This window comes from Neltuma alba, unplaced genomic scaffold, assembly GCF_004799145.2.
Source record: "Neltuma alba isolate B1F8T4 unplaced genomic scaffold, ASM479914v2 tig00013168_pilon, whole genome shotgun sequence".
In the NCBI taxonomy this organism is placed as follows: Eukaryota; Viridiplantae; Streptophyta; class Magnoliopsida; order Fabales; family Fabaceae; genus Neltuma; species Neltuma alba.
The window spans coordinates 285-20,515 of record NW_021637479.1 but is presented as its reverse complement, the minus strand read 5'-3'; the positions used below and the strand labels follow the sequence as shown (position 1 = coordinate 20,515).

The 20,231-nt window shown below is 33.2% G+C and overlaps 3 protein-coding genes across 6 annotated transcripts; 1 reads left to right on the top strand and 2 right to left on the bottom strand.

Annotated features, from left to right (window-relative positions):
- The first annotated feature begins 3,173 nt into the window (after positions 1 to 3,173).
- LOC114735006 (probable sugar phosphate/phosphate translocator At1g06470) lies at positions 3,174 to 12,408 on the top strand. Of its 3 annotated transcripts, XM_028922658.1 has the most exons (13): positions 3,174 to 3,608; positions 3,710 to 4,003; positions 4,094 to 4,263; positions 5,244 to 5,329; positions 5,484 to 5,533; positions 6,769 to 6,836; positions 7,575 to 7,675; positions 7,860 to 7,872; positions 9,326 to 9,510; positions 9,660 to 9,746; positions 10,514 to 10,608; positions 11,201 to 11,311; positions 12,072 to 12,408. In XM_028922658.1, exons 2-13 carry the CDS (start codon positions 3,762 to 3,764, stop codon positions 12,079 to 12,081), a joined length of 1,218 nt encoding a protein of 405 aa, XP_028778491.1. In that variant the 5' UTR covers positions 3,174 to 3,608; positions 3,710 to 3,761; the 3' UTR covers positions 12,082 to 12,408. The 3 variants fall into 3 exon arrangements, with proteins under 3 accessions (XP_028778491.1, XP_028778490.1, XP_028778492.1); XM_028922657.1 differs by having other exon boundaries at positions 3,174 to 4,003; XM_028922659.1 differs by lacking the exons at positions 3,174 to 3,608; positions 3,710 to 4,003 and having other exon boundaries at positions 4,185 to 4,263; positions 5,224 to 5,329.
- A 610-nt stretch (positions 12,409 to 13,018) lies between these two features.
- LOC114735009 (KIN17-like protein) lies at positions 13,019 to 15,023 on the bottom strand. Of its 2 annotated transcripts, none has more exons than XM_028922664.1 (2): positions 14,826 to 15,023; positions 13,019 to 14,584 (listed from the first exon to the last, which is right to left on the bottom strand). In XM_028922664.1, exon 2 carries the CDS (start codon positions 14,542 to 14,544, stop codon positions 13,348 to 13,350), a length of 1,197 nt encoding a protein of 398 aa, XP_028778497.1. In that variant the 5' UTR covers positions 14,545 to 14,584; positions 14,826 to 15,023; the 3' UTR covers positions 13,019 to 13,347. The 2 variants fall into 2 exon arrangements, with proteins under 2 accessions (XP_028778497.1, XP_028778496.1); XM_028922663.1 differs by having other exon boundaries at positions 13,019 to 14,551.
- A 1,911-nt stretch (positions 15,024 to 16,934) lies between these two features.
- Positions 16,935 to 19,632, bottom strand: LOC114734998 (zinc transporter 5-like; the record flags this gene model as incomplete). Its single annotated transcript, XM_028922648.1, has 3 exons — positions 16,935 to 17,340; positions 18,539 to 18,688; positions 19,033 to 19,632. Coding segments are annotated over 3 exons (1,056 nt in total), but the record flags the coding sequence as incomplete, so codon positions are not given.
- Between the last annotated feature and the right edge of the window lie 599 nt (positions 19,633 to 20,231).

Genomic DNA, 20,231 nt, shown 5'->3' with positions numbered 1-20,231 from the left:
AAAGGATGAAGAATTAAATATCTTTAATGAGAAGGAGATAATTTTTCATTGAAAAGAACAGCGATTTTTCCCTTCCCGCCGTCGAGACAAGAACAGTGATTGGGACCCATTGAATCTAAATATCTTTGGTCTGGTAGATTAGGGGCCACCTGGACCCGAAGCCATAGGATATCGGTGTGACACGCTTTTCTGTCGGCTTTCTGAATTTTCTTGGACCAAAAAAAATTACTACCAGACATTATCCAAACAACCAAATAAAATGATTTCAGTCGAAAATTCAATATAGAAAAGGAAAAATTATAATAGGGTCTCACTCAAAAAATTTAAATATAAATTTTTTTTTAAATCATCAAATTATTCTATAATCTGAAAGGATGTCATTGTAAGAGATTTTTAATTATCAAATTACCCTTTCTTTTTCAGTATATATTGACGACTAAAAGATTAATCATTAACAACTTAAAATTTAGCGATTAACAATTATCGTGGCAAGTATTAACAACCTATTTTTTCAGCACATCACAAAAATATAATGCGTGAGTTATCAATATTTGTTGTGATAGTTGTTAATCATTACACTTTAAATTGTTAACAATTATACTTTTAGTTATCAATGTATACCTTTTAAAAAAAGGATAAGAACAATTTGGTAGCTAAATAAATAAAATTTCTTATAATAAGGTCCTTTAGGATTTCAAATAATTTAATAATTTTTTAAAAAATTATATTTAATTTTTTTAAGTGGGACTTTATTATAATCTTTTGAGAAAGAGCGAAGGACTTGTAATTTTGAAATTAGAAATTAAATTAAGGCTGTATTGTCTTTTCAACCATTTTATTTGGTATGATGCAACAATTTTGACAATTTGAATTAATTGTGTTCTTGAAAAGGAAAGATGGTTGACAATTTGGGTTAATTATCATTTTATTGACATGATAAGTGATCTCAGCTGGTTATGAAAAGAACAAACTCAACATGTGAAACCACTTTAATCAAATGACTTTTATGACTCCATTAGACAAACACGTTGGTTTAATCATCATCATTAGTAATTTAGTATTCAAAGGATCCCCAATCTTTGCACAAAAGAACAAACAATTTTTTTTTTTTTAAAAAAAAAAACCACCAAAGCTTCCCAGTCTCACTTAGCTTTGTCTTGCTAAGCTTAGGGGGCACATACATCATCAGTTTTGTCTGCACTACATCCGTTTCAAGGCCACTGTCAATCATGCATGCTTTTTGACTTTCTTGTCTCAAATTATGATCCTTTATTTTTATTAATTATACCCACATGGTGGAGCAACCTCTCTTTTGGGCCAAAATAGCATCCTATGAGAGATATATAGTTCTAGAATGAGTTAGTCTTATTTAACCAAAAAGGTTTGGTCTAACAAAAAAAACTAATCTCTCATAACATAATCAATTAAGATTTGAATTCCTACGAAGAGAGGTGCTCACATTTAGTATTTGATAGTATCTCGAATAAGATTACTTCCAATAAAAAGATACCTATATTTTAGTAAAAAAAGTGTTAGTCTTATTTATAAGATGCACATAAAATATTTCTAGAATTTTAACTATTTTATTTTCATTTTAGACCTTACTGATTAAATGTTGTATGAGCGCATTAATTACTTCACTCATCGTCTCACTCTCTTCTCATAAATAAAAATCTTTTTAATTTTTAAAAAATAAAATAGATATTTTACATTAAATTACCTTAAACCAATTTTAACCTATTTTTGATGTACTGATTGCAAGAAGTAAATTGTAAATACTTTGTTTTGAATTTGGAGAGTTTTCAAGACTGAACTCACTAAAATATTTTTTTTAAACCAAAAGAAGAATGTAAATACTTATAAAATTCTGGGAAAACAACTCTTATATATTCCAACTTTACAAAACTAATAAGAAAGACTTCAAATGGTAAGAAATTAAAAATTTAATATGTAATAGATGGCAAAAAAAAAAATCTAGCATGTAATAATAATGGTGGCATCATATCGCTCTTTTGTAGCTTCTGGGAGAGTGATTTCCTAACAAGTAACTAGTCCTATGATTTTAAAAGTTTGAGTAGTAATTTTAAAAAACCTATGATACAATTGATGAAAGAAAGTTAAAACTTGATTGTTGATAGTAGAAACTGTTTTACAATTTTTCTTTTGGCCAAACTTTACAATATTATCTTAATCTTTTAATTATTATCATATATTACCTCCCGTCTACAAACAAGATTTTATTATTATAGCCGGAGGTAATATGTTATGTGATATGATTTTCCCTTCACAATTTTTTTTGGGGTGAAAAATGGGTTTTTCCTGACAGTTTTCTTATTACAGTCCTTTTCTGTTTCTATTTTGGGAAAATTTTGATTTGATTTTATTTTATAAGCTGAAATATTACAGTGGTGGGTAAAAAATAAAAAATAAAAAAAAGGGAGCAAAGCGTAATTCATTCGAGGAATCCCACTAACTAACGCCCAGCTAACCCACCAAAATCTGATCTCTCCCATTTTCTCCATTAATCTATCAGGTAAGTTCTATGTTCACCTCGGCTTATATGATGATCAAGCTCTGGCTTCGTTAGATAATAATTGAATGTAATCGAGAGTTGAATGGCATTATTTTCCCCTTGATTTTCTCGAATATGAATGCATTGACGAACGATGCCTTTTATCACAATAATTGATGTTTGTTTTGTTGGCATTCTTCAAGTTTGGCAAGTTTGAGCTGAATTTCGTGGTGGAACTGGGATGTTATCTGTTATTTATATTTTCATCACCACGATCTGCATTATGGAATATAAAAATAAAATATTTGCTGATTTTCAACTCTTTCTTGGTTATAAGTTTCCTTGGAGTTTTCCCATGATTATGGCATTTTTCTCTTGGGTGTAACTGTGAACTGTAACAGAGTATTTTGACATTAATTGGATTTATTTCGAATTAAAATAGAACTGGAGAAAAAAAAAAATCTTTCTCTACCGTGGCTCACTGTGAAGCAGATAACCCTGTCGTGTAGTATGCGACAGTCTGACATATGACAACACTGTAAATTGCATCTAAACAGTATTCTATATATTTGCCTCTTCATTGTATAATGTTTTGTATCTATTAGTGCTTTTAGGAAATTTTCTCTGCAAGCAATTTTTATATTACAGCCGCATTCAAATTGAACTTTGAAAGTTACTATGAGAATTTTGACTTGCGCAGATAAAGCTGGAATCTTTAGATTGATCCAAGGAAGAGCTCTAGAGCAGTTGCTTCATTTAGGTTGAGATCTTATATTGGTATCTTTGTGAAGATGGTCGAAATTTAGTTACTGGTTATTAGTTCATCCAGATATCCAAACCTGAACAGTTGTTCATATGCTAGTTGTTTTAAGATAACTTATGTTATCGGACTTGGTGGCAAGTGATGATATTAATAGGCCATTGGCTGTCCTGAATCGCGTTGGTGTATATAAATGGCTATAACTCGATGTGATCCTACAGAGTGACTTGGATTCAGAAACAGAAGTTTTTAGAAAAACAATCAGCAACGATGATAGTGGAAGCCTAGTTTTCCCTGCCTTATTTGCCTTTTCTTTTTGAGAGATTTCATTTTCAGGTTGGTATAATGAAAGATGGAGTGTTCAATGTGAATTAGCAATTTGTTAATGTGGATGAGATAGAAGACCACTCTGATTCTGAATGCCTTTTCTCTGAAAGGAATGAACTTTGAAGTAAACCTGTAGATAGAGACTCTTTCGATAAAGGGATTATGCATATGAAAGGTATTGGCAACATGGATAATGAATCTGTTCATTTAAGGGCTACTGGAACTGAGAAGCACGTGCCTTTTGACATTGAAAATGGGACTGCAAGGGGTACAATTAGTGTTGGCTCCCCCATATCTGTGAATTCTCACGGATCATTAGAAAAAATCTCCAGGAATTCATTTTCTGTCTTGAAGACGTTGTTTTTCATACTTCTGTGGTACTCTTGCAGCCTATTTTTGACCTTGTAAGTTCCTTCTAATAGATGCCCTGCTTAATGTTATTCCTGATGCAAATTCTTCCTCCTTTATTTCTTATTCGGAAATGGTTTGAGCAGGTATAATAAAACTCTGTTAGGACATGATTTGGGAAAGTTCCCAGCTCCTTTATTGATGAATACTGTTCACTTTGCAATGCAAGCTGTGGTATCAAAATTCATCATTTGGTTTTGGTCTCATAAATTCCCAACTAGTGTGGTCATGTCTTGGAGTGATTACTTTTTGAGAGGTAAACATTCAATTTCTCTGTAATTCTTATTCTGTAAAATTTTGAATTCAAAATTTTTTATGATTCATCTGATTTTGAAATAGAATCCATAAATTTAAAGGAGATGATTGACCTGAGAATCAGCCAACCGATATCTTGAATCAAGGAGGAAAGTAAGGAAATAAACACATAACAAAGATAAACTGATATATAGAAATAAACAAAGGAAAGAACATAAGTTAACTACGATGCTAAAATTCCATGATAAATAGGGGACAATCAGGAAATGGAAGAACCCATAATTATGAGATTCTAACATATTCCTTTCTTTCTCTGTTCTCTCTGTTTTAGTTTGCTAAGCTGGCTAGCGGAGCTAAATCACTCTAATCATCTTTCCTTCTTGTGACTCTTGTTTTTCTTTATGCCTGACATCTCGGAATAATGTGTATTCTTTAGTTGTAAGTCATTGGCGACAACTCTTGTGAGTTAGTCATTGTTTTTTTTTCCTTTGCCTTCCCAGGATTCTAGTGGAATTGTTATTCAAGCCGTGTAACCTCCATAATGGCTTATAACATGGAGGCATTGTGTGTTAATTTGGTTCCCCCCCCCCCCCCCGGTGGAGAAGTGGTTTTTGGTTTTGCAAGAAGAGCACTCAGATGAACTAAAAATTTTACCTCAGAAAAAAAAGGTGTTTTCAGCTTATTCTGTAAAAATAAAAAATCCCCCCCCCCAAAAAAAATCTTCAGCCAAAACCAAATCTTGTATATTTCTTGAAACTTAAGCCATAATTATCTATATCTTTCTCAATGCTTGCAAATGTTCAAACCTCCTTTATGATTGTCCCAGACTGAGCCTTTGGACATGCCACGTTTTCTATTTATTTTATTTTCTCCCCTATCATGCTGTTCTTCCACACTTGCACTTTTATGGTAAAATTTTAACCGCTTATTATATTAACTTTTCTACCAACTAATGCCACAGATGGACTTTGCCTTTCACAGTTGTACCGACTGCTCTAGGAACAGCAATGGATGTTAACCTGAGCAATGCATCTCTTGTTTCCATCTCTGTCACATTTGCTACAATGGTTTGTGATATATCTTTTCTTTTTCATGTACCATGAGAGAATGAAGGTCGATTTGTTCTTTAATTTCTTTAAAAAAAGTTACTGAATCCTCCACATTTTTTATTTCACTGTTGTGGAAGTAACTTCTTCATCTACATTTTTCATTTCATTGCAGTGCAAATCTGGTGCTCCTATTTTTCTCCTTCTGTTTGCTTTTGCTTTCAGGTAATTTTTCCGTTTGATCTTTGTAACTTATCTGATTGGGGAATAATGCTGAGAAAAATACTTGTCGCTGATTGATTTTGGAATACAAGCTTCTGGTATACAAAAAGGTCCTGAAGTCCAAGCCAAACTTACAGGGATATGAAAATAATCAAAATCTTTACACTCATATACAACTCAGCAAATTCAATTAAAAAATATTCTCATTAATGATAAAATGTACATGTGCCCACACTAATTGTATAATTGAATGATTAAATATAGTTGAAAATTCTAAAATATGAGATGTTGAATTACTAAGATGGTGGAGGGTAGGACTGTGTGCCTGTTGATAGGATGATACTTGTCCCACGCAGAAGACAAAATTAGTTAGTTCGCATGTTGTATGCCCAAGGTTAGTGATTTTGCCAGCAAAACAGAACTGTGTCACTGATAACACGCACTTAACAAGACCCACAAGTTTGTTCTCTAAATTACTTCTAAGAATGCGTGCTTTGAGGACAGCGTTGCCTACTGTCTTAAAACCCTACGAAACTAAGATTGTTGAAATCTTCAACTCTCAGGAATTTCACCTTCTTCCTTGTCATGCTGGGATTATAATAAGTTCTGGTAAACTCTCAATTCCCAAGTAATATCCTCAACCAAGTTTCCATATTTTCATAGGTTCTTGTGTTTCTAGTTTGGGTATGTCTTCCCGGTTATTCTCACGTTGTTCTGGAGTCACTTCTGTTTGGTATAAGTTATTTTGAGTATTTGGTAGATGTTTGTGTGGTCTGAGTTTGGGGAAGTTCTTATTAATTTACTTAATAAAAATTTGGAAGATCGAGGAAACAACTTGCCTTTGCTGTTCTTTTCTTCACTTATTCGGGTGTTTCCTAATGATCATATTTTGCCTGGGTGCTTCAGTGTTCTATGGTGGTTTGTGACTACTCCAATGCTAAATATTCCTGTGCTTGTTTTGTTTGATATTGCCGTACTCTACAATATGTCTATTATGTGTTATAATCTCATAAAATGTAAACTGCTCTCCTTTCTTTTCGTTGCAAGTGGATATTACAATTTATTATTCATTTTTAATAGCATTAAAAAAAAATCTTCTGCTATTTGGATAGAACATGTCATTCTGGTTGTTTAACTTTTTAACTTTTCCACATACTTTTTTACATATTTCGGATGAATGTTTCTACCACTGTCTGTCACCTGATTTCTGCCAGCTAATTGCAAATATTGATTGCAAGGTTGGAGACGCCAAGCTTTAAACTATCAGGCATCATGATAATTATTTCTATTGGGATACTGATGACAGGTATAGAAGTCACCTCTCACTTTCACACCTATTCTTTCACAATTCAATAGGCATTGGGTTGCAAAGAAAAAATCAGAGGTTTAGCGCAGTTGTGGCTGCATTCAAGTTCAGCGATTAGGCTTGGTCTCTCAGGAAGAATGATAGGCAGAATATTTATTGCCCTTGAATTATTTTCAGTATTAAATACTTCAAATGGCATCCAGACAGGAGTGTTTTTTTTTTTTTTTTTTTAAAGGAACAACTACAGCAAATTCACACTCTTACACCTCGCAGACCAAACCCGCTACCTTCCCTCTATGAGAAGGATTTTCATGTCACTATGGTGTCACCCCGCCATTGGCACCATCCAGAATGAAGCTAAGAATAGTTATTTTGTGCTAATCGAAAATCACATAAATAGTTTGCTGACAATTTTTGGCATCAATTATCAGAATTTGGCACATCATATAATTTCTTCCACATAATTCCTATTCAGGTTTCAAGTGGGTGATAAATAATATTTTCCCTATCACAAAAATTTTAGAATTGTGATAAGATGTTAAAACAGTCAAAAAATTATGGATTTATATATTGATTGTGAGCTTTTTTTGTAAAAAAAAAATGTTAATTTTACCCTTGTAAGACCCACCCCAATGCCCAGCCCTCTTGATTCTTCATTTTCAAATGAAATTTATCAATTTAACTTCGTAAGCATTAGTTATTTATATAGGTTGTGAGCTTTGTTTCTGTGTACTGTAGTGGCAAAAGATACAGAATTCGAATTTTGGGGATTCGTATTAGTTATGCTTGCTGCTGTTATGTCTGGTTTTCGCTGGTGCATGACCCAAATCCTTTTGCAAGTATGATATCTGAATTCTTATTTCTCTATAAGTTTTTCTTTCTTTGTGTACCCGCAAATGTACAAATGTTATTGTTTCTTTCGGTTTCCTCCTTTAATGACTTTGGATTTTCACTCCATTTTTCTGGATTGGAACCTGATTCCATTTTCTTCGTGCATGTCATCATCAAAAATTAACGTGAAAGAAAGAAACATATGGTAAGTTCTCTTTGCAATTCCATTCCAATAATTTTATGTCAAATGTTGTCATACATATTTTTATAATATTTTATGTTAACATTCTCACTTAAGATCATTATTATTCAGTTCATTTATAAGCATTATTCAATTTATATAATTTCTCCTTTTATTTGGAAAGAAAACTACTCGTTTGATTCTGGTCAAATTTAAGGCAGTTCAGCTATCATTTTAGTGACCACATAGTTTTACTTTGCCTTACTGGAAAGAAAGAAGTAGCTTCTCAAAGCTTGATGATAGTGTAGAATTGTTGATGCAGAAGTGACAGTTTTATGCATGTAGTTGTGATATATGAGAAAACCACTTTTTCCATAACCATTTTGCTCAACTGTGCTCAATGTTAGTCTAGCATATTAATCTGAAGAGTTTAGCAAACTATAATATCCACGTTATTATAAGAAGTTGATCACACTCTGTCAAGAACCTGTCATCTTTAAAGATTAAACTTTCAATTATAGGCCCTAATATGATTAGTAAAAATCTATCTAACGTGCTAGCTCATGCAAGAGCCATTTGGTTAGGTAGGTCCCAATGCTTATCAAGAACCAATTCAACCAAAAATCTTGAGCTGTTAAGAGGAGGTCCATTAGTGGTTTTTATTTTATTTTTTATTTTTTTTATATATATCATGCAACTTTGACTCTAGTTGAAAAGCTGATATGTCCACTATGGTGACTTTAATTTTAAGAAGAGGATATTGCCAAATAAAATGTCACAGAAGGAGAATAACTTCATTGACATAGAATTAATTTTCCCATCTGCCTATGCCACGTTTACAAAGAAATTGACTCCTTTTTTATTGGCAATAAATTTTTGGCAGAGTAACCTCCCTCACCAATTGTGTAAATGCTTTTGAAGCCTATCTTTCTTAAAATTTTGTATGCCTGAATTAATATGCCTGAAAAGCTGAACCAGATACAGGAAATGAGAAATGGTGGGCATAGATCAATGAAAGGAAGTATGTCACTCTAGGAATTTTACGTTTAAGATAGGATTCTTGTTCATTTTAATTCTAGCAGAAGTTTGTTTATGAAAACTATACTATAGCGTATAGGATAAAGGTGTGTTTGAGTTAAAATAGTGGACTTGATATATTGGTGGCCTTAGGTTGCAAGACCTAGAGATATTACAGTTTCTTGTTTTCTACTGAAACCTTATTGGGATTGAAACTCATAATTAGACCTTTAGAGAAGTATGATAATTTAATATTTAGAAAAGAATAAGAATTTATCTTATTCATCAATCAGGCGTGATTGATTTGAACTCTCGCTGAATTGCCATTGTCTGATGTTTTGTTGTTTGAATGCTCTTCCCTTCAGTTTCTTCTTAACCAATGTTTACTTTCAAGTTAGAACTTACTAGTGCTGTTACTTGTTGCCAAAAATTTGATATGTAGTTCTAAAAATAATTTCAGGTCTGAAAGATCCACTTGCCTTGATGAGCTACGTAACGCCGGTAATGGCAGTGGCAACAGCTCTTCTCTCTCTTGCCATGGATCCCTGGGATGAGTTCCAAGATAACAATTACTTTGATAATCCATCGCATATCAGTCGAAGTTGCTTGCTGATGATTTTTGGTGGGGCACTGGCCTTTCTGATGGTAGGATTTTGCCCTTTATCATGCTAATATGCTTAATTTACCTAATATGTATTTGATCTGTCATTAATAACCTCTCTTGTTTAATTTAATTGTATATCGGTGAAATTTGGTCTGTTTCCTTAGACATATAAATCTTGTTCTTGCTGCAGGTATTAACTGAATACATTCTTGTCTCTGTAACTAGTGCAGTCACTGTCACAGTAGCAGGGGTGGTCAAGGAGGCTGTCACCATTTTGGTAGTTAACTATTGTTTTATGATTTCCATTTCTTGATGTGAATATTAATCATTGTTTCTCGATAGTTTTTAGTCCTTTTATTTCTGTACTACCTGTACTGAGTAAGACATGATTGTTCATGGAATAGTTGTGACATGAGTAAAACATGACGTGAAGACACTAGCGTTCATGGAACCGTAACATCAGTGGCTCTTTTTTTTTTTTTTCCCTCTCCCGCCAACCATTATATCAGCGGCTTCATAGCTGTGCTATTTTTCAAGAAATGCAAGAGTTTGTGATAGATATTAAGATATCAGTAAAGATTTATTACTCATCATGTAAAATGCTTTCAGGATTGATTAAATTCACTCTAGAATTTTTCTTGCATGTCACTTCATGAGGTGATAATCCACGTCATTGTTTTACTCTTTCCTATTGGATAAGAAGACTGAAAACTGTTATCTTAGCTATCAGGAAAATATGAACAAAATTACTATATGCTGTCAAATGTCAATGAAAATAAACAAAATCTGGAGTTTCAATTAGGTGTTTTAACCTTCTTTATGTGCCTTGCAGATATTTATCATAAGCGAGATTGATAACGTGATTAACATAGAAACCTAGGGGTATTTGGGCCATCTATCATACAGTTATTAATCAATCAAGTACTATAATTTCCATAAGTGTATTATATTTATTTCTTTTACTTAAATATATTCTCATCCTGCGATCTCTGATCTGACATTTACTAGCATCTGACTTACTGTTTTCATGCTACATGTATCCAGGTTGCGGTCTTGTACTTTCATGATGAATTTACTTGGTTAAAAGGATATGGTCTCATCACTATTATGGTTGGGGTCAGTTTATTCAATTGGTACAAGTAAGTCGTCAGCATCTATATGTTTGAAGCAACAAGTTACGTGGCCCAAGTACTTGTTTCTCCCCTTTGATTTTATACTCTGATACTTTGGGGCATTCAGTACTGGTCTTATAAAATACTTTGGTTTTTCAAAATGCATGGCAATCTGCTGTACCACCAGAGTGGGACAATTCTCTTGTTTCATGTTTCAAATACTGGAAATGGTTGCTTTTTCATTTACAACAGACTTTCGAGTGTGCTCAAATTCCAGAAGTTTGAAGTTTATGTGGCTGATTTTTATTTTTTTTTTGGGGGAGGGGGTGGGATTGGGTATCCGCATTTTTTGTTTTACATGGATCTTTGACATTTGGATAGATTCAACATAATGCCTTTTGCTTTTATGGTTTGATGTATTATTTAGCTATTTTTCCCTTTTTCTTTTTTTATCAAACTCTAAATGCAAAATGAATAAATCCATGAATTTTAAGTTTATATCACGCACACCGATGCAATTGAACTTTAGGATTCTTGCTCAAATCAATAAAATATACTAACTTGATTTCCAATGTCATATTGGTGCACCTCAGTTATAATATTTCTTTTTAAATTTCAGATACTGGAAGCTTAAAAAAGGCCATGCAAGTGAAGATCTCACGGGAGGGTCACCAAAAGATTCTGTGGCAAATTATGTTATCCTTGAAGAGAGGGAGGAGGAACATGATAGGTAGTACTCGACACATTTACAATTCTATATGATGCAAAATTGCAAATCTTAGTGCGATGACTTATAGCCTTAGATAAGCACAGACGCATATACTTTGGATTTTTAGTCCATGCAACACGTTAGAAATGCACTCAATTAGTCAATCTATAACTTGGTCTTCTGTTAAACAGAAAGGCCATGGTCAAACTCAAATAAGGGCTTACAACTTTAACCAACTGCATTTATGGAAATTTTGGGCCTTTCCCAGAATATTTCGTGCTAGACAGTGATTTAATAACAATCTCAGTCAATTTGCCATATGTTGGTTCAACCCAAAGACTGTTGAGTGATGGGACCATGGAGGATGAAATACAACTCCTAATTCACGCATCATAATTGGCATCACTAGAGTGAAAGTTGATCATTTAGTGGATGAAATTTCAACCGTTGGCTCGTCTGATGCACTGTGGCTTTTCTAGTGTTGGATCTTCTATTGCTTGTACATCATAGTTTACCATAGTTCATGTATTCAAAAGGCATATTTTGCATCCTTTTTGGTTTCATTTAAACGACAAGACTCCAAAAATTCCATAGGAACACATAACATTTCATGCATGTTTGCTTAGGCAAATATAGTGGATGAAATGCAGTTTGCATTCTGTGTGAATTTCAATTCTGAACAAATTTTAGTTGCCTAATTAAACTTGTCACTTTCTCGCATATAATTGTAAGGATCCATTTGGAATGAGATGTAGCCTAACTTGGTTTGCATTAATTATAGCTTGGAATGAGTACGTGGCGGCTCAGCTTGAGTCATGTTTGCAGTCCCATGTTTAAGGATGCTTCCTGTTGTACCTGGGGAAAGAAAATTTTCAGATATGTTGAGCTATTACCGGCATTAACGCTGATATCGGAGAAGCTTACCTTCCTCTAGCTTCTTTAATTAGAATGTGTGGTTTTCTGTAAGAATGTGCTGAATCAGAAACAGATTTTGGCATTCTTTTTACGAGAAGATAATAAATACAGTGTAGATTATTACAGGTTGTAATAGATCAAATGTCTTCCTTGCTTCTTTTTTACTATCGTGGAGGAATTTTTTGTTGCTCATCTTGTTGTAATCATTTTGCCATGCAATAATTGCATTTCAAAAGGTTATTGTAAAAATAGTGCCTCATCAACGCGCACAGACTTGAGGAATGTTTATACGCTTGGTTTGGTTTTATCTTCAACCAAAATTGAATTGGATTTAGCATTGTCCACCTAATTGGTGTGGCAAAATGGATAATCTGTTCACTTGAGCTTTGGCCTGCATGGCTTAATTTTCAATTCCGTTAATATGGCTCAACTTTGGATTCGGTTAATGAGTTTTTCCCCCAAGTAATTTAATTTTTATTTTTTTATATTTATCTTTTACCATTTTAATTGGACTTTTATGCCCATGTAGGGTCATAGAGGAACCAATCTCAAGAATAAATTAGAGAAACATTTAAAGCATCGTACAAGTAAGTCAAAGCATCCATCACTTGTCACCTATGAAGCACGCACATGAATCACTTCTGTGTCTTGAGATATGATACAATAGCTGGGATATGATAATTTCTCAAATTTTAAGTTCTAAAATGTGGATAAAGCTGTATACATGAATTATATGGACAGTCAACAAGTTGAATCACTAAAAATAAAAGGTACTAAAAATACAAAAAATAGTAATATCAATGATAAACTAAGTCACGATCAAATTTCCAAAATTTACAAACAAATTCAAGCAACAAAACAATTGCCACAATTTTCGATGCAAATAGTATATCCACCATTCCTTAAGCTCTAAATCCCATCTATCCTGGGAAGCATTCTTCAGTTGTTACAAATTTGAGAAGATGGCAGTTTTTAAATCTTGTCCAGATCAAGTAAGAAGTTAAAATGGTCAAGATAACCCACATTTCGATAACAGAAATTACAAGTCCGTAAATGACTAGGACTCTTCAGAGTGAAAAATTACAAATTTGTTCAAGCAAAGTACATGTTTCCTTACAAGATAATCACATTTACTATTAAACTCATTGGCCTATTTTGCAAATATCCTCGTATTCCATTGCCTTCAGGACTCTACCATCATAAGGGCCTTTCTCTATCTGCACCTTGGCACAAAAGTGATCCGTATCAACCCCTAACAATCTTGCTGCAGATCCACGATAAGCTCCATTTACAATCTTGACAAGACTACCAACTTGTGGAATCACAGTTTCAAGCTCCGCCTGATCAACTCTAAGCACATGCTTGCTTTCAAGCATTTCTATTTCCCCAACATACTTGTCAATCACCTTTAACACAACACCTTTTTGCCTGTAATACCCTTTATCAGCCAAAGCTTTGCTCATGACTTTAACAACAATCCCCTCATGCAACCAGTAATCCTTTCTATTAATCTTCTCCCTTTTCTTCTCATCTTCCCGCATCAATTCGTCCAATGTTGATTTTCCACCACCAATTTCTTTCCTCTTCAAAGAGCCTCCACGGTTGCTTTCTTCCTTTTTGGCATCCTCAACCTCATCGAACACAACCTTCGGTCCCCCCCATTTTTCCTTGGTTACAGGTTTTGCTGATGAACCAAGAGAAAACCCAATCTTAGTTCCATCTTCCACTTTTAATTCTCTAGGAACCTCAGCCTGTGAAGGCTGATCAGATCCAGTGGCAGATGGCTGCATTAACTGCTCAGCTCTTTCTATTTGTTTCTGTATCTCCTTCTCTTGCTTCTCTTCTTCTGCCATGTCAGACTTTATTCTCTTATTCTTCATCCTCTCTTTGAAAAGAGTCTCAGAATCTCTATCAATGTAAGTGATAAACCAACCCTTAGGTGTTTCTTCGACCTTGCACTTTCCAGTCCGACCCAAATACTTGACAAACTCAGTTAGTGTAAGCCACCGTGTGGAATTCATATGAATGTGATGTCTATCATTAATGTATTCATTGTAAACTACTGTGGCAGCTATACGACTGAATCGGTGGCTGCGCTTCATGTGCTCAAGAAAAGTGTTCTCAAACTCTTCAGAGTATCCCTCAACTATCCGTTCTGGGTTCTGCCCAAAGATTTGCATTTGACGCTGGTGACTTTCACTCATGCAATGACACTTAAACCCATTCTCATCTCGACATTGTTTCTGACACATCTGACAGTACCACCGAAGCTTCTGTAGCCCCTTTGCTTTGATGCGATTAGCAATTGCCTTGGGTGTGAGAAACTCATTCTTTCCCATTGCCAATCTACAAATGATGATTTTCGAAATTTAATGATTGCTGTGAATAGCAACCGAATCAGATATTTAAATGATGACCAAAACAAATATGGGTCGATATATATATCTCTATATATATATAACAGCAGATGAAAAGGCAGAGACAAGGAGAGGGAGCATCAGTACTTTCTCGCGTAACAGCAGATGAAAACGCAAAGACAAGAAGATAGAGTCATGAGAAAGGGGAAACGCAAAACAGTAACAAGATAAGAAACAACGTCAAAGAAGAAGAGATTACATACCAACAAACAAATTTCGAGGTTCCCTTTCCAATTTCTCTCGTGTCTCCTTTCGTTCTCTCTCAAATCTGTCAATTTCTCTGGCGCGTGAAGCCGTCGACCAAGGAGGACGAAGAACGGAGGAGTTGACTCCGATAACTTACAAAGTACGACGGCCCGCTGCCGCTGGATCCAACGGAGAGAATCACCGTGAAAGAAAGAATTCGGTGCGAATTCATGCCAATTATTAGGGAATTTTGGGGATTGCAGTAATTATTCTAAAACAAATTTTGAAAAAATATCGGGCCGGGCTGTAACATATTCGGCCCAACCAATTATTCTATCTTCGTTTTCTTCTATTCTTAATTAGGCCAGGGCGCCAGGCCCGAGAGCAGAGGACGTAATTGGACCTTCATTATACACTTCCTTTTTCCTTTTTCAGATTTTAACTTTCAATTAAATACTAGGAGAATTACAATCAGATCCTTAAAAAAGGATTTAATTACTTTAAAGTCTATTTATGAGTGAAGGGTAAGCAATGACAAATTTCAGAATATGAAATGACAACAGGTTTATTAAACTTTTTGGTAATTAAATTTCCTTCTTGGGACATGTTGGTAATTCTCCCTTACATCTTTCATAAAGAACATTTTAAAGCCGGGGTGGACACTGATCCACTTCTTATATTTTTTAACAATTTTTAATATTTTATATTCAGTCTTAAATATCAAAAATTAATCTCTCAAATTTATAATTTTTCCCCCTCAAAATATCCTTATTAATTGTAAGGTTTCTATTAAGGGGTAATTTTAATACATATAACTAAATATGAGAGTTTAGAAAAGTTAACATATATTTGTTACATATAACCAGTTCAACTAATTTTCTTAATATCTTTAGATTAATTATCTAACTCTTATACTCCTCTGATCCTATTTATAAGTTATTTCCAATATGTTTCACACAAACTAAAAAAAACCTTAAACTTCATTAACTCTCATTTGAAATTCAATAACTTTTCAACTTTATCCTTATTTAGTATATATTATACCTCATGTAAACAAAATCAACAAAATAATAAATGAAGGGTAAAATTGTACATCCATATACAAATTTTCCTTTTTCCTTTTTCAGATTTTAACTTTCAATTCAATACTGGGAGAATTACAATCAGATTCTAAAAAAAATTTAATTACTTTAAAGTCTATTTATGAGTAAAAGGTAAGCAATGACAAATTTCAGAACATGAAATGACAATAGGTTCATTAAACTTTTTGGTAATTAAACTTCCTTCTTGGGACATGTTGGTAATTCTCCCTTACATCTTTCATAAAGAACATTTTAAAGCCGGGTGGACACTGATCCACTTCTTATATTTTTTAAACATTTTTAATATTTTATATTCAGTCTTAAATATAAAAAATTAATCTCTCAGATTTATAATTCTTTTTTCTCAAAATATCCTTATTAATTGTAAGGTTTCTATTAAGGGGTAATTTTAATGTATATAACTAAATATGACAATTTAGAAAAGTTAACATATATTTGTTACATATAACCAGTTCAACTAATTTTCTTAATATCCCTAGATTAATTATCTAACTCTTATACTCCTCTGGTTCTATTTATAATTTATTTCCAACATGTTTCACACAAACTAAAAAAAAACTTTAAACCTCATTAATTCTCATTTGAAATTCAATAACTTTTCAACTTTATCCTTATTTAGCATATATTATACCTCATGTAAACAAAATCAACAAAATAATAAATGAAGGGTAAAATTGTACGTCCATATACAAAATTTGTCTTAGTATCCTATAAATAGGACCAAAAAATGTTTTTTCTTTCTGCCCTATTAATAGAATCAAAGGAGTATTAATTATCTAACTTAAGTTCCACTTGGCTAAAAGAGACCAGCACCTAAAATAATGATAAAAATTATAAAGCTAAAGTATGATTTCATTGAAAAAATTCATTTTTATTTCCTTTTCATGGATTTTCCTCAATCAAAACACACTAAATTTAAAGGAAAAAAGTATTACCAATGGAGCTTAAGGTTAAGGTTAGTCCCTCACAACAACATGGCGAATTAATGTTCTAATCTCTATTAAGAGAGATGCCCATGTTAATAGAAGGATATCCATGCATAATAAAAAAAATTTACACCAACAAAATATTAGTTTTTTCACACGGAGTTAACATTTACACTAAGAAACAAACAAGCTATACATCAAGCCCATTTGGCTAAGAGAGACATCAAAGCAGCACCTAAAAGTAGAGAAATATTGGCTGCAAGTAGAAGACGAATGTTTTTGAGCATTTTATCACTCATGAAATCGGCAGCTAAGAAATCAACAAGTGCCATATAAATTAAGATTCCTGCCGATGCTGAGTCAAATATGCCTTCGACAATAAGAGCAGTTTCACTATTCTCTTCATACACATTACTGATCCCCATTCCAATTGCTATTCCCGCCGGAGTTGTCAGAGCAAAGAACAATCCCATTATTGCTGTGGTTTTGTTGTCGAATTGGGCCTGCGATCATGCAAACAATCTCTAAGAAAAGTTAACTTATTTTAATTTTTTTAACTCAAAGTATCCTCAATCATTAATCACTTTAAACTTGAAATTAATTTATGTTGAGCAAGGAGCGTCAAATTTAACATCTTTATTAACAATTTGTCTTGAAAACAAGGATGCACAATTTCTATATATTTTGGATGTTTAATATTTCTTTCGATTGTTAACATATAAGTACTTAATTAATTTGAGTAAATTAAGCATCAAATACTCATGTATAATATTAGATTATATATCATTTTATAAGTTTTTTTACCTGAAATATCATTTTATAAGTTAGATAAATTAGTTTGAGAAAACATATAATGATAAATATGAAAATAAAATGGATAAAAATATTTATATGTAGGATCAAATCTAACCCTAATTAGCTCCTATGTTTTGAGGACCGGATGCATATTCATTTTCGGCGACAATGATCCAACATGAGCATGAGTTTTCTTAGTTTGGACTACAAATTACATAAGACCTTTGTTTGGTGTATATGAAAATGATGATATAGCTGCAGAAAGGGACGCTGTAGATGGAAGACAACAAGAATACACTTGAAATGAATAATTAAATGAGGAGGATATGATAAACAACGGGCGCCGGCGTTTACAAAATGTTCATAACATTTAAAAATTAAAGAACTAATAACAAAATTAGTCTTGTTACAGATATGATTCAATTAAAAATGGCCGTCATGTTGGAAAACTACCTGTTGTGATCGCAACAAATGAAAATATACAACTAGTTTTCAACAATTCAATGATAAATAACACGGCCATGAAAATAACGTATATAATTTTTCTATATTTCTTTTTTTGGTGATATATATTACTTCTAGTTATTAATATAAAAGTTAAATAACTAATTTGTGAATATTAAGTAAATTAGTTAAGTTAGTTATTTCTCATAAATAGGTAATCACTCAAAAAAAAAAGAAGGACCGGATGGAGTATTGTCTTTTCCACGTATGTGCATTAGAAATAGAAATTTCTTAGTATGTGTAATTATCATAATGACTATTTTGAGAAAAAATGAATCAATATGAGAAACAAAATATATTGGAGTTATATTTTTTATCAAATGGAACTTATAATTAGCTCTTATATATATTTTATCATTTATAGCAATGAAAAATAAAGATATTAAGGAATAACGTACGTACCTGAGTGATGCTGCTTCCAAGTCCCATGCCCTCAAATAATTGATGAAAAGTCAAAGCGGCAAGCAGAGGCTTTATAGTTTTGGGACTCTCAGATGCTCCTAAAGATATCCCAATGATCACTGAGTGCACTATTATCCCCATCTCCAATACCTACATTTATTATATATATTCATTCAATCCAGTTGTTTCACCACTCAATAGTACGATAACCCGAGAAACTGTCAGAGACCCGTATATGATGTCAACGGTTAATATATAGGGAAAATAGTTGTGAGGTCCAAGAAAACAATATAATCATAAAAAAATTATTAAAAACAAGTTAGCAGCATGGACCTTATTGTTATTTAATTTATTATATATACTGAAACTTGTCATTAATTTATTATAGGACTTTTTGGTTTTTCTTTTTTTTGCCAACGGGTTTTTTGGTATTATATTCCTTCATTGGGACAACAAAATGATTTTTCCATATATATATATATAATAATACAAACCTGTGATATGACTTTTTGACGAACTAGGAGCTGTTGAGAATGAGGATGTGTTGTGTGAGCATGAAGATGAACATGTCCTTCATGTCCTACGTGTTCCTCTTCATCTCCTTTCGCTTCCATCTTTCCTTTCTCCATATAAAGTTTCTTGAAATACGCAGTGGCGAAAGCGTCCACCATTAGGGTTCCTATGGCGGTAAACATGGCCACAAAACCAGTGAAAGGAAAATCTTCCCATACATGATTGCTCAAGCATGGAGATGTCAGGCGCTCGAATGCCTCCGGGAGCACGTGAATGAATCCGGTGGCTAAAATCACGCCGGCGGCAAAGGCCTTGATCAAGAAGAAGATGCCCTTCTCGGGACTTAATGCCGGAACAAACTTTCCCAAGACCGGAATTAGAACTCCGATTGCACTGGCAACTAGTATGGAAACTATGGCTCCTATCTTGTACCTAAGAGCCTTGTCTTTGTCACGATCTTCTTCTTCATCTTCACATGTACACTCTGAAACAACGAGGGGTAAAGAACTAGAAGGAGGAAGATGAAGAATGTGATAATTTTGGTGCTTCTCGTCATGGCTTTTGAAAAGGTAGAATCTAAGCTAGAAGTTAAAAGCAGATATGTGGGTTTAAGAGGAATCATATGGTGGTTTTTGTAGGCACAACAAGAAAGAGGAAAAATTGGCGATTTGATTAATGTGAACAAATTAAAAATACAATATTTGACGGAGAATACAGTTGGATGATTTGATTCCGACTTCGTAGTACTCAATGATGAGGTGTCATCAAATGTCGACATTAGATGTATGAACTAACAAGATCCTATTTAGTTTAAGTTTGTTTATCTAATCTAATGTCAACGGGGGTGCACGCATGAACACATACTCTGTCATGTTGAAATCTTTTCTTCTAATATGGTTTTAAGAATACCGATGCTGGTGATTATTTATTTTAAATTTTAGAAAATGAAGTGGTTTTTTTTGCCTCATCAATGCAAAACAAATTAAGTTTTGAAACTGTTGGTTGGAATTCGAAGCAGTCCGAATTAACTGAGACATGTTGATTTGATTTTCACGTCCTCTAAATGTATTGTGTTTCGAAGCAAAGCACGGTTTTGGACTGTTTCTCATGAAAAGTAAAATCTTTTTACACAAGTCAAGATAAATTTTTTCTCACATATTTATCTTGTATATTAGAAAAT

What these genes read in the sequence shown, in the direction of transcription:
- LOC114735009 (XM_028922664.1), bottom strand. Translation starts at nt 14,544, where the DNA reads ATGGGAAAGAATGAGTTTCTCACACCCAAGGCAATTGCTAATCGCATC.
- LOC114735006 (XM_028922658.1), top strand. Translation starts at nt 3,762, where the DNA reads ATGCATATGAAAGGTATTGGCAACATGGATAATGAATCTGTTCATTTA. An exon ending in AGGAGGCTGTCACCATTTTG is followed by an intron (nt 9,747 to 10,513) that starts GTAGTTAACTAT and finishes ACATGTATCCAG; the next exon opens with GTTGCGGTCTTGTACTTTCA. An exon ending in AGTTTATTCAATTGGTACAA is followed by an intron (nt 10,609 to 11,200) that starts GTAAGTCGTCAG and finishes TTTAAATTTCAG; the next exon opens with ATACTGGAAGCTTAAAAAAG.